Source organism: Gigantopelta aegis, chromosome 13, assembly GCF_016097555.1.
Source record: "Gigantopelta aegis isolate Gae_Host chromosome 13, Gae_host_genome, whole genome shotgun sequence".
NCBI lineage: Eukaryota > Metazoa > Mollusca > Gastropoda > Neomphalida > Peltospiridae > Gigantopelta > Gigantopelta aegis.
Genome location: NC_054711.1, coordinates 29,727,038 through 29,742,022, shown reverse-complemented (window position 1 = coordinate 29,742,022; position 14,985 = coordinate 29,727,038). Strand labels below are relative to the sequence as shown.

Below are 14,985 nucleotides of genomic sequence, written 5' to 3'. Positions count from 1 at the left end.
GCTTTAAAATGCAGTGTTTTAAAAATAAATAAATTTAATACTTTTCTGTTTTTCCTCAACATAAAAAAGCAAGGCATAAATAAATACATTGTACTAGTATAATATATTTTTTAAATTGCATGTATATGTATAAATGTTGGAGTTTTTAATAAATGTCATGTAGGACATACCAGTCTGATGTACCTATTGTGAAGTGTTAGTGGTTGGAATGGGAAATAGCACTTCACTGCCATGCACCATATCTTGGTGACATCACACTTACACTTAGTATAATACTGTGATATCACATTTGTTATAACTGTCCAGTTATATTAATACAGGTTCCTGGACGTGCTACAGCTGTCCAGTTATATTAATACAGGTTCCTGGTCATGCTACAGCTGTCCAGTTATATTAATACAGGTTCCTGGTCATGCTACAACTGTCCAGTTATATTAATACAGGTTCCTGGACATGCTACAACTGTCCAGTTATATTAATACAGGTTCCTGGTCATGCTACAACTGTCCAGTTATATTAATACAGGTTCCTGGTCATGCTACAACTGTCCAGTTATATTAATACAGGTTCCTGGACGTGCTACATCTGTCCAGTTATATTAATACAGGTTCCTGGTCATGCTACAGCTGTCCAGTTATATTAATACAGGTTCCTGGACGTGCTACAGCTGTCCAGTTATATTAATACAGGTTCCTGGACGTGCTACAACTGTCCAGTTATCCTTAATACAGGTTCCTGGACGTGCTACAGCTGTCCAGTTATATTAATACAGGTTCCTGGACGTGCTACAACTGTCCAGATATATTAATACAGGTTCCTGGTCGTGCTACAACTGTCCAGTTATATTAATACAGGTTCCTGGACGTGCTACAGCTGTCCAGTTATATTAATACAGGTTCCTGGACGTGCTACAGCTGTCCAGTTATATTAATACAGGTTCCTGGACGTGCTACAGCTGTCCAGTTATATTAATACAGGTTCCTGGACGTGCTACAACTGTCCAGTTATATTAATACAGGTTCCTGGACGTGCTACATCTGTCCAGTTATATTAATACAGGTTCCTGGTCATGCTACAGCTGTCCAGTTATATTAATACAGGTTCCTGGACGTGCTACAGCTGTCCAGTTATATTAATACAGGTTCCTGGACGTGCTACAACTGTCCAGATATACAGGTTCCTGGTCATGCTACAACTGTCCAGTTATATTAATACAGGTTCCTGGACGTGCTACAACTGTCCAGTTATATTAATACAGGTTCCTGGTCATGCTACAACTGTCCAGATATACAGGTTCCTGGTCATGCTACAACTGTCCAGTTATATTAATACAGGTTCCTGGACGTGCTACAGCTGTCCAGTTATATTAATACAGGTTCCTGGACGTGCTACAACTGTCCAGTTATATTAATACAGGTTCCTGGTCGTGCTACAACTGTCCAGTTATATTAATACAGGTTCCTGGTCGTGCTACAGCTGTCCAGTTATATTAATACAGGTTCCTGGTCGTGCTACAGCTGTCCAGTTATATTAATACAGGTTCCTGGACGTGCTACAGCTGTCCAGTTATATTAATACAGGTTCCTGGACGTGCTACAACTGTCCAGTTATATTAATACAGGTTCCTGGACGTGCTACAACTGTCCAGTTATATTAATACAGGTTCCTGGACGTGCTACAGCTGTCCAGTTATATTAATACAGGTTCCTGGACGTGCTACAGCTGTCCAGTTATATTAATACAGGTTCCTGGACGTGCTACAACTGTCCAGTTATATTAATACAGGTTCCTGGACGTGCTACAGCTGTCCAGTTATATTAATACAGGTTCCTGGACGTGCTACAGCTGTCCAGTTATATTAATACAGGTTCCTGGACGTGCTACAGCTGTCCAGTTATATTAATACAGGTTCCTGGACGTGCTACAACTGTCCAGTTATATTAATACAGGTTCCTGGACGTGCTACAGCTGTCCAGTTATATTAATACAGGTTCCTGGACGTGCTACAACTGTCCAGTTATATTAATACAGGTTCCTGGTTATATTAATACAGGTTCCTGGACGTGCTACAGCTGTCCAGTTATATTAATACAGGTTCCTGGATTTGCACTATTTCATCAGTAATCTATCTGAAACTGTCTTATCACACACACACCTTGCCCCCATCCTCTGAATAAAAAACTACAAAATCAAGCCATTGGGACATACTTTATCATTCTGGTTTTTGGTGATTTTTCTTTTTTTAATAAAATAATAATATTCAACTACAATTTGGATTTGTCAGTTTTCCTAATGACAACTTAAAGACGCTAATTTCCCGGGGTACATATCGTTTCTATATCATGTGATATGCAGGGAACATTATGTTTTTCAAAACTTGATTAGCTATATTAGTCAACTGGAAATTAATTAGCAACTACTGTGTAATAGTTTAAAGTTGTGTCACGATCTTTGGAAACTTACGTAATGAATTGTGATGTGATACAAAAAAAAATGTTCCCATAATATGCATTGACAGCCATTACAAACAGCAGATAAACCTTAAAATTACTAGATTTGCTCAAATTGATTATTTGAAAAAGCTGTTATACCAAGAAATATATATGTATGTATATTAATGATAATTCATTTGATAAATAGACTGTCAAAATGGGCCTAAACATTTCACAAAACATTGACAATTCTAATACACACAACAACTGACATTGATAATTCTAATACACACAAAAACTGACTGATAATTCTAATACGCACAAAAACAGACATTGATAATTCTAATACACACAAAAACAGACATTGATAATTCTAATACACACAAAACCAGACATTGATAATTCTAATACACACAGAAACGGATATTGATCATTCTAATACACAAAAAAACGGACACTGATAATTCTAATACACACAGAAATGGACATTGATAATTCTAATACACACAGAAATGGACACTGATAATTCTAATACACACAGAAATGGACATTGATAATTCTAATACACATGAAAACAGACATTGATAATTCTAATACACACGAAAACAGACATTGATAATTCTAATACACACGAAAACAGACATTGATAATTCTAATACACACAAAAACTAAAAGTAATATTTGCCTTTCTTTTACTGTTCAGTGTAATTTAATTTACCTAATAACTAGAGTTAGTGGATTTAATGCCCGAATGGTAAGAACAATTTCTTTTTAGAGGCGGTACTAGGATTTTGCCAGTTATAATTTTATTATATATTAATTTTCATCCACCTCCAAACCTCCCCCAAAGTTCCCTTGGCATGCATTCTGCCTCATGTCATTGGGAACCCCCATAATGGATTTTCTGGATCATCCACTGTCTTTTACTATGATCTACTGAAGAGTACTTGTACAAAAGTCTCAAACGCTACAGCTTGTTGTAATTCCAAAGCTTTACGCATTTCTTGGTCTTCCTCATCCTCATCATCGTCATCATCTGGTGTTAAGTAATGACTGTAACTGTAAAACTTTTCAACTTCCACGATTTCCTGGAATGTAGATTGTTTACCGTCTCCCTGAAATAATACAGAAAAATATATTTCATGTAAAATTTCATCATTTCTATTTCAGTTCATTTCCATGGTTATATTCTCTTAATGTCTATGTATGCTGTCCTGGCCATATAGGGCAGGGATATAGAAACCCATCTCTGATCAAAGAAAGAAATGTTTTATTTAACGACGCACTCAACACATTTTATTTACAGTTATATGGCGTCAGACATATGGTTAAGGACCACACAGATTTTGAGAGGAAACCCGCTGTCACCACTTCATGGGCTACTCTTTCCGATTAGCAGCAAGGGATCTTTTATTTGCACTTCCCACAGGCAGGATAACACAAACCATGGCCTTTGTTGAACCAGTTATGGATCACTGGTCGCAGTGTTCGAGATTAACGGTATCCCGATATCCCGGGGATACCAGAATTTAATTTTGGATACCAGACTTCAAGAACCCAGTATCCCACCGGGATACCATATAATACTAAATTCTCAGGTGGGATACCAGATTTTGAAATGTTAGTATCCAACTGGGATACTGCCCCAAAATTTTAATCTCGAACACTGCTGGTCGGTGCAAGTGGTTTACACCTACCCATCGAGCCTTGCGGAGCACTCACTCAGGGTTTGGAGTCGGTATCTGGATTAAAAATCCCATGGCTTGACTGGGATCCAAAACCAGTACCTACCAGCCTGTAGACCGATGGCCTAACCACGACGCCACCGAGGCCGGTGTTTAGTTATTAGATGACAGTTAAATGTTTGTTTTGTTTATTAAGACCACTGACTGGTTACTGGATGCCAATGCCTACTGGATGTCAAATGTGACAATTCTGACCTAGAGACATCAGAGGAAACCTGATACATTTTTCCATTAGCAGCAATGGATTTTTTATATACACTTTCCCAAAGACAGGACAGCACATACGACAGCCTTTGATATATGAATCGTGGGGTACTTGTTTTGGGATGGGGAAAGAAAGCAGATAATGGGTCCATAAATATTAATCATGTTGTTAGTGTCGACCATAGTCTCAGTTCACTAAAGGTAAATAATCATGTTGTTACTGTCGACCAGGATCTCAGTTAACTCAAGGTAAATAATCATGTTGTTACTGTCGACCAGGATCTCAGTTAACTCAAGGTAAATAATCATGTTGTTACTGTCGACCAGGATCTCAGTTAACTCAAGGTAAATAATCATGTTGTTAGTGTCGACCAGGATCTCAGTTAACTCAAGGTAAATAATCATGTTGTTAGTGTCGACCAGGATCTCAGTTAACTCAAGGTAAATAATCATGTTGTTAGTGTCGACCATAGTCTCAGTTAACTCAAGGTAAATAATCATGTTGTTACTGTCGACCAGGATCTGAGTTAACTCAAGGTAAATAATCATGTTGTTACTGTCGACCAGGATCTGAGTTAACTCAAGGTAAATAATCATGTTGTTAGTGTCGACCATAGTCTCAGTTCACTAAAGGTAAATAATCATGTTGTTACTGTCGACCAGGATCTCAGTTAACTCAAGGTAAATAATCATGTTGTTAGTGTCGACCAGGATCTCAGTTCACTAAAGGTAAATAATCATGTTACCGTCGACCTGGATCTCAGTTTACTAAAGGTAAATAAAATATCCCTTGCTGCTAATCTCAGTTTACTAAAGGTAAATAAAAGATCCCTTGCTGCTAATCGGAAAGAGTAGCCCATGAAGTGGCGACAGTGGGTTTCCTCTCAGAATCTGTGTGGTCCTTAACCATATGTCTGACACCATATAACCGTAAATAAAATGTGTTGAGTGCATCGTTAAATAAAACATTTCTTTCTTTCTTTCATTCTAACAAAATTTAAAAAATACATCTGGCACAAGGGGAATTACATGTAATTAAGATTGCTTTCTTTAAAACAAGTCACGTAAAAAGAAAGAGAAAAACAGTCAAGAAAGATAAATCTGGTTGTCTTAAAAAAGTTACAAAAAAACTCTGGCTCTCTTATAAAAATATTTTTAAAAAGATAACTCTAGCAGTCTTAAAAAAATAGTCAAGAACGATAACTCTAGTTCTCTTAAAAAGAGAAGAGAGATAACTCTGGTTCTTTTGAAAACAATTAAGTGAGCCAGCTCCAACAGATTTAAAAAGAAAATGAAGAAGGATAACTCCTGATTTGTTTTTAAAAAACAAATTCAGGTATAATAACAAAAGTCAGTTGGCTTTTTTTTTTAATTTTTAAAAATACATTTAAGTGAATTAACTGTGGTCAGAAAGGATCATGTTCGCTTCATTTAAAATAAAAGTCAAATTATATAACTGGTTCTATTTTTAGAAACAAATTCAACTGATATAACCAGCTCCTGTTAATTTAATTTGTTATGGCTCTGGCTCTTTTTAAAACATAGCTAAGTAGGTTAGATAATTTTATGTATCTATAAGTCAAAATTAAGACCGCTAACTCTCTTTAAAACACTCAAGAGTAAAAACTGGTTCTACTTAAAAATAAGTAAAGTGGGATAACTCTGACTAGGGCCTATCTTTAAGACAAAGTAAAGGTATACATAACTTTCGTTTTTTCTAAAACAAAACACAGTCAAAAGGAAAAAAACTAGCCCCCTTTAAAAGTATGTCAAGTAGAATAATGCTCAGTTGCTTTTCAAATCAAAGTGAAGAAGGAAAACTCTAGTTGTCTGATGCCATACATAATTAAAAAGTCATTATAATCTTTTATAAAATATTACCTTCACTGTCAGAATTAACAATGGTTCTTAAATGAAAGTTGTGAAGACATTTCAGGTCTCACTACACAGTTCACTTCCAGGTCAGTTCATTCATCACGGTCCACTATAGTTCCTAATTGTGGTTCAGATACTCATTTATAATTGGGAAACAATGAAAATAATATGTATTTTTCAATGGTAAGCCCATGTTATTTTGCAATATTGCACACAGCAAAAAACTGAGACATGAAAATAGATGCTTATATAATTATGTTTGCAATGATTAGTTCCAATGAGAAGCCATTCTTTTAGCAATCTCAATTTGGCAATTTAACATGGATTTCAATGGAAGGTGACATTTATATTGTGAGACGTCAAGCTAGGGTGCATCGCTCCAGACAGACAGAAACAAACACAAAAACAGACAGACAGACACACAGACAGAATGAAGATAGAAAAAAACCCCAAGACACAGAGGACAACATTAACTTACCATGTATGTTACAAGTCAAAATATTTTTGGCCAACTCAAAATTAGCCAAATATTTTGAAATCTTCACAAATATAGCAGCAAAAAAGGAAAGCACAAATTAATTAACAAACAGTTAAAAATAATTATACACACAGAGTTTAATTAAAAAGTACCAAAGGTTTTAGAAATATATATTATTATTTCATTAAAAATATATTCTTGTTCTTATGATAGAACTAGACATTCATTTTCGACTACACCACTAGCATTAATGCAATTTAATAAAACTGTCATGTACAGTAAGTTAAAGTATGTTTTGTTTAACAACACCACTAGAGCACATTGATTTATTAATCATTGGCTATTGGATGTCAAACATTTGTTAATTTTGACATAATTATAGTCTTAGAGAGAAAACTTGCTAAATATTTCCGTCGGTAACAAAAGATCTTTTATATGCATAATCCCACAGACAGGATACAGGATAGCACATACCACGGCCTTTGGTATACCAGTCGTCATGCACTGGCTGGAACAAGAAATAGCCCAATGGGTCCACCGACCGCAAATCAAGTGAGCGCTTTATCACTGTGCTATGTCCCACCACTTTAGTCAAGAGAGTTAATAAAAATCCTGATAAACCTGGAGAATTTTTTATCTTGGGTTGAAACTCACCGAAATATAGTGATGCATTTTCTTCTTGGACAATCGCATGTGGTCACAGAGGTGATGGTACTCGGTCCGGACATAGGGCACCACACTGTCAGACAGGGAAACAGACTTGGGCACATGAGGGTGCGGTAGCTTCCACTGAAATATCTGACCGTCTTGTTTAATTCTCGGAAGATGATAGTCATCCACACTCAGTACAGATGGTCTGAAATAAATAAGACTTCATATCATTATTGTCCATGTATTTAACCTTGCTTAGTTCGTGGACCCATTGGGCTATTTCTTGTTCCAGCCAGTGCTCCACAACTGGTGTAACAAAGGCCTTGGTATGTACTATCCTGTCTGTGGGATGGTGCATATAAAAGATTCCTTGCTGCTAATTAAAAAGAGTAGTCCATGAAGTGGCGACAGCTGGTTTCCTTTCTCAATATCTGTGTGGTCCTTGACCATATGTCTGATGCCATATAACCGTAAATAAAATGTGTTGAGTGCGTAATATGTCTGATGCCATATAACTATAATAAAATGTGCTGAATGCGTCGTTAAATAAAACATTAAATTTCATTTTGTTTGTTTAGTTTGTTGCATAATTCTCGGAAGATGATATTCATCCATACTCATTACATATGGTCTGAAAGAAAAATAAAACTTCATATCATTATTGTCCCTGTATGACCTTGCCATTTAATGTGAGATCCCCATCACTCCCATCATACTAAAGTCTGTCCAATCATTCTATAAAAATGTTTTTTTGCTATTACTTTCAGTTTTGTTTGACGTATAACAATAAAAGTAAAAGTGTTTTAGAAATAACAAAACAAAAAAGGACTATTTTTGTGTGTAATTTACAAATCAATCGGCTCAGAAATAAATAACTTCTAGTAAATTTCATAATATGAAAAAAGGTGTTCCCTGTGGGACAGACTATAGTTTAAGGAGAGTAAATTTTATCTCCTTTTAGCATGTGAGTTTTTTTATTAAAAAGTACCTGCAGGTACTACAAGAGGATTAAAAATATAGACTTATAGTCTTCAGAGGAAACCCGCTACATTTTTCCATTAGCAGCAAGGGATCTTTTATATGTACTTTCCAACAGACTGGACAGCACATGACACAGTCTTTGATATACAAGTTATGGTGTAATGGTAATGGGTCTGCCAAAGAGGATCAATCCTAAGACACTTAAGTCCATGGGCCAGAGCTGAAATTGGTATCAACTTGGTGGGCAAAGTCTTGTGGTGTTTTTTTAACAGCCCCTTTATGCCTATAGTTAATAAATTAATGTGACAGATTTTTCTAAGGAGTAACTTTTTTCTGGATATCATCCCATAAACATAATGAGGCGAGGACAAATTCATGTCTATCATACTAATTTATTAACCACAGGCATATAGGGCTATTAAAAAAAACACTGCCTGCCAAGTTGATACCAATTTGTTAAATTTCAGGATCTGGCCCATGGACTAACAAGTACCTGAGACAAGCGTTCTAACAAGTACCTGAGACGAGCGTTCCAACAAGTACCTGAGACGAGCATTCGAACAAGTACCTGAGACGAGCGTTCTAACAAGTACCTGAGACGAGCGTTCTAACAAGTACCTGAGACGAGCGTTCTAACAAGTACCTGAGACGAGCATTCGAACAAGTACCTGAGACGAGCGTTCTAACAAGTACCTGAGACGAGCGTTCTAACAAGTACCTGAGACGAGCGTTCTAACAAGTACCTGAGACGAGCATTCGAACAAGTACCTGAGACGAGCGTTCTAACAAGTACCTGAGACGAGCGTTCCAACAAGTACCTGAGACAAGCGTTCCAACAAGTACCTGAGACGAGCATTCGAACAAGTACCTGAGACGAGCGTTCTAACAAGTACCTGAGACGAGCGTTCTAACAAGTACCTGAGACAAGCGTTTTTACCAACTGATCGAGATCCAACACCTTTGGCTATTTGGTGCCCAGATGGTGTCTAACTCTGAGGGTCTAACACTGAGGGATTAACTCTGAGGGTCTAACACTGCGGGTCTAACACTGAGTGATTAACTCTGAGGGTCTAACACTGAGGGTCTAACACTGAGTGATTAACTCTGAGGGTCTAACACCGAGGGATTAACTCTGAGGGTCTAACACCGAGGGCCTAACTCTGAGGGTCTAACACTGAGTGATTAACTCTGAGGGTCTAACACTGAGTGATTAACTCTGAGGGTCTAACACTGAGGGTCTAACACTGAGGGATTAACTCTGAGGGTCTAACACCGAGGGCCTAACTCTGAGGGTCTAACACTGAGTGATTAACTCTGAGGGTCTAACACTGAGTGATTAACTCTGAGGGTCTAACACTGAGGGATTAACTCTGAGGGTCTAACTCTGAGGGTCTAACACTGAGGGCCTAACTCTGAGGGTCTAACACTGAGGGTCTAACACTGAGGGTCTAACTCTGAGGGTCTAACACTGAGGGCCTAACTCTGAGGGTCTAACACTGAGGGATTAACTCTGAGGGTCTAACACTGCGGGTCTAACACTGAGTGATTAACTCTGAGGGTCTAACACTGAGGGTCTAACACTGAGTGATTAACTCTGAGGGTCTAACACTGAGGGATTAACTCTGAGGGTCTAACACCGAGGGCCTAACTCTGAGGGTCTAACACTGAGTGATTAACTCTGAGGGTCTAACACTGAGGGATTAACTCTGAGGGTCTAACTCTGAGGGTCTAACACTGAGGGTCTAACTCTGAGGGTCTAACACTGAGGGCCTAACTCTGAGGGTCTAACACTGAGGGATTAACTCTGAGGGTCTAACACTGAGGGATTAACTCTGAGGGTCTAACACTGAGGGTCTAACACTGAGGGATTAACTCTGAGGGTCTAACACTGAGGGATTAACTCTGAGGGTCTAACACTGAGGGTCTAACACTGAGGGATTAACTCTGTGAGTCTAACACTGAGGGATTAACTCTGAGGGTCTAACACTGAGTGATTAACTCTGAGGGTCTAACACTGAGGGTCTAACACTGAGGGATTAACTCTGTGAGTCTAACACTGAGGGTCTAACACTGAGGGTCTAACACTGAGGGCCTAACTCTGAGGATCTAACACTGAGGGATTAACTCTGAGGGCCTAACTCTGAGGGTCTAACACTGAGGGATTAACTCTGTGAGTCTAACACTGAGGGATTAACTCTGAGGGTCTAACACTGAGGGATTAACTCTGTGAGTCTAACACTGAGGGCCTAACTCTGAGGGTCTAACACTGAGGGATTAACTCTGTGAGTCTAACACTGAGGGATTAACTCTGTGAGTCTAACACTGAGGGATTAACTCTGTGAGTCTAACACTGAGGGATTAACTCTGTGAGTCTAACACTGAGGGATAACTCTGAGGATCTAACACTGAGGGATTAACTCTGAGGGCCTAACTCTGAGGGTCTAACACTGAGGGATTAACTCTGTGAGTCTAACACTGAGGGATTAACTCTGTGAGTCTAACACTGAGGGATTAACTCTGTGAGTCTAACACTGAGGGATTAACTCTGAGGGTCTAACACTGAGGGATTAACTCTGAGGGATTAACTCTGAGGGCCTGACCCCAACACTGAGGGATTAACTCTTCAGGTGAGGCCTCGATCGATCTACCACCAAACTACATGTACCACATGTAATCTTATGTACTTACATCTTCTGATCTTTTAGTACTGTATCCCTGTCTGCTTTAATTTCTGGTAACTGATATTCAGCCATGGTCTGTATAGCTAGTCTGAAAGGAACATAACATTTCATTATTGTCCACATGTTTTAGAATAAGCATTGACATACACATGGGCTCTCATTTGTTTTCTGGTAAGATCGAGGCAGGATTTTTGACTGAATTAAATAAAAATGCCCAAATCTGAACAACAATGTTTATTCATATTTTCATTACTACCAAACAACCAACTATATGGGCTTGAGTTCTAAATGATTCACTAGGAATTTTTACATGGCAGTTTGTTTTGTTTAACGACACCACTAGAGCACATTGATTAATAATCATTGGCTATTGGATGTCAAACATTTGGTAATTCTGACACGTAGTCTAAGAGAGGAAACTTGCTACACTTTTTAAAATTTGTAGTAAGGGATCTTTTATCTGCACCATCTCACAGACAGGATAGCACATACCATGGCCTTTGATATACATGTATACCAGTCATGGTGCACTGGCTTGAGAAACAGACTAATGGACCCACCGACAGGGATCGATCCTAAACCGACTACGCATCAAGCGAGAGCTTTACCACTGGGCTACGTCCCGTCCCTTTTCACATAGATTACAACTAATATTATGTGCAGGTTTTCGGACCAGCTCATTTTGCCTGAACATTACCATCGTTTTGAGCCCAAATGCAAAGATTTACTCCAACGTGTGTGTGTATCTGTGTGTATCTGTGTGTGTGTGTGTGTGTGTGTCTCTGTGTGTGTGCCTGTGTATATGTGTATATGTGCGTGTGCGTGTGTCTGTGTGTGTGTCTATGTGTGTCTGTGTGTGTGTGTGTATGTCTGTGTGTGTGTCTCTGTGTGTGTGTGTGTGTGTGTGTGTGTGTGTCTTTGTATATGTCTATGTTTGTGTGTGTGTGTGTGGTATTCTTATGGGAATAAGACAAAGGAAAGAAGTAGAAAAACCCAATTATTTAACAATGCATTCAACGCAATTTTATTAGTGGATGTATGTCATCAGACATATGGTTATGGATTCAGTGATAATGAAAAAAGAATCCCACTGCTTGCCATAGCATGGGCTGCTCTTTTTCAATTAGCAGCAAGGGATCTTTTATTAGCACCATCCCACTGACAAGAGAATACATAGCACTGTATTATACAGTCATGAGAGCCTGGTGGGAACTGGATAAATACTCGATGATCTAATAATGATCTAACTCTTAGGGGCCAACTCCAAGATTGTTCAATCCTAAGATTCATTGCACTTCTACCACTATTGGCAGTGGGACGTAGCCCAGTGGTAAAGCACTCGCTTGATGTGCGGTTGGTCTAGGATCGATCCCAGTCGGTGGGCACATTAATTGGGCTATTTGTCATCCCAGCCAGTGCACCACGACTGGTATATCAAAGGCTGTGGTATGTGCTATAATGGAAAAATGTAGCGGGTTTCCTCTCTAGTCTATGTCAAAATTACCAAATGCTTTACATCCAAAAGCCAATGATTAATAAATCAATGTGCTCTAGTGGTGTTGTTAAACAAAACAAACTTTTCTACCACTGAGTTACATCCCACTTCTCGAATTCTATTTCACCATGTTCTTACCTTTTCTCATATTTTTGTAATGTGTCTTGTTTAATTCTCGGTGTATGATGTTCATCCATTGACGGACTGAAAGCAGTATAAAACTTCATTATTGTCCATGTGTTTCACAATAAACTAATATAAGACTCCATCATATGCGGTCATGTGAGATAGAAAAAGTACACCCGAGGTGGTAAAAATTTCCACCACCGAGGGTGTACATGTACTTGTTCTCTCACATGACCACATTCTTTTTCTTTTATCCATTCAGTAAATAAAGTATTATTTTAACCAAACAGACAAAGATGGCTGAAAAAGTAGCTTTTTTTTTATTTAACTATTTTATCATAAATAAACTACATTATCATATTTGCCATGTTTAAATTAAATTAACAAGATTATAGCTTTTACAATGAAGGTTTTAATGACAAAATATTGATTTAAAATTGTTATCTGATGACCTCACATCAACATCTCACATTAATATGATGTCATACGTATTACCAACGACATCATATATTAAGCACAAGCACGTGATATCCCATGTGAGATAGAAATTTCTTACATAGCTTTCTTTCATGGGATAGCTCAGTCCTATATACCTGAGGATGAGAGAAAGACATTTCTTACATAGCTTTCTTTCATGGGATAGCTCTGTCCCATATACTTGAGGATGGGAGATAGAAATTTCTTACATAGCTTTCTTTCATGGGATAGCTCTGTCCCATATACCTGAGGATGAGAGATAGAAATTTCTTACATAGCTTTCTTTCATGGGATAGCTCTGTCCCATATACCTGAGGATGAGAGATAGAAATTTCTTACATAGCTTTCTTTCATGGGATAGCTCTGTCCCATATACCTGAGGATGAGAGATAGAAATTTCTTACATAGCTTTCTTTCATGGGATAGCTCTGTCCCATATACCTGAGGATGAGAGATAGAAATTTCTTACATAGCTTTCTTTCATGGGATAGCTCTGTCCCATATACCTGAGGATGGGAGATAGAAATTTCTTACATAGCTTTCTTTCATGGGATAGCTCTGTCCCATATACCTGAGGATGAGAGATAGAAATTTCTTACATAGCTTTCTTTCATGGGATAGCTCTGTCCCATATACCTGAGGATGAGAGATAGAAATTTCTTACATAGCTTTCTTTCATGGGATAGCTCTGTCCCATAATATACCCGAGGATGAGAGAAGAGGAAATAAAGAAGATATGTTTTAACAATGTATTCATTGGACTCTGTCTAAACTGGATTCTGTGTAATCCGGATCTCTGCGTAAACCGGTCCATTTCTAAAGCCCCGTCCAGCTACCGTTTATCTCTTAGGTATAAATCTCTGCCTAATCCGTATTCTGTCTACTCCGGACTCCGGATCAAAAATCAAGAACGAAAGAACCATTTATGCATTAATTACCTCTGTCTATACACCGGATTGGGATTTGACTGAACGACGGGTTGCTTAATTAGTTGAACAATGATCGTCAATTGCCAAGTAATCAGGATGCCGTCGCGAGATCAAATACAAAATGTAATCACACTTGTGTGAAGTTTACTCTAATTGCGGTAGGCCGTTAGATCTGGATTTTGTATTCAAATAATTTCGTACGTACGAATAAATAAATAATGTTTTAGGAAATAAAATGAAATTTAACCTAGTACAAATATTAGAAATGACCAGAAGCACGTTTTAATATGCAGCCACTAATACTTTATGCAGAAAAATATATTTGATATGTAATTACAATTGTTAAAAAGTCTCTGTTAGTCGATAACATCTTAAAAATTGCAGCAAACTCAGGAATGTCCCTTTAAATATATTTTTTATGTCTGTGAAATAATCGATTGCAAATCTGGCTTGTATGACTGTGTTTTCCAACCATCCATGGGTTCATATGTCATTGTTGATCGTGAGTTGTCAATCATTCAAGAACCATAACTCTGGATGAAGTCTATTTAAACCGATCCTCTATGTAAACCGGACTATTTCGACGGTACGAAGTGAGTCCGGTTTAGACAGAGTCCACTGTATAGTGATATTAGTGTTCGAGGAAACCTAGTGGTGTTGTTAAACAAAACAAACTTTCTACGACTGAACTACATCCGACTTCTCGAATTCTATTTTACCATGTTCTTACCTTTTCTCATATTTGTGTAATGTGTCTTGTTTAATTCTCGGTGTATGATGTTCATCCATTGACGGACTGAAAGCAATATAAAACATCAGTATTGTCCATGTGTTTCACAATAAGAGAACATAAAATAAAGAAGATATGTTTTAACAATGCATATAGTGTTCAAAGAAAAAAACACTACATT

The 14,985-nt window shown here is 37.9% G+C and overlaps 1 protein-coding gene across 1 annotated transcript in view; it reads right to left on the bottom strand.

Annotated features, from left to right (window-relative positions):
• Positions 1-2,195: 2,195 nt before the first annotated feature.
• Positions 2,196-14,985, bottom strand: part of LOC121387427 — a 176,049-nt gene continuing 163,259 nt past the window's right edge. Inside the window, exons 49-53 of the mRNA XM_041518538.1 lie at positions 14,805-14,870; positions 12,681-12,746; positions 11,055-11,135; positions 7,389-7,590; positions 2,196-3,547 (exon numbers count right to left, since the gene is read on the bottom strand). Coding sequence (XP_041374472.1) covers positions 3,359-3,547; positions 7,389-7,590; positions 11,055-11,135; positions 12,681-12,746; positions 14,805-14,870 — 604 coding nt within the window. The 3' untranslated portion in view covers positions 2,196-3,358. The remainder of the gene's footprint in view (positions 3,548-7,388; positions 7,591-11,054; positions 11,136-12,680; positions 12,747-14,804; positions 14,871-14,985) is intronic.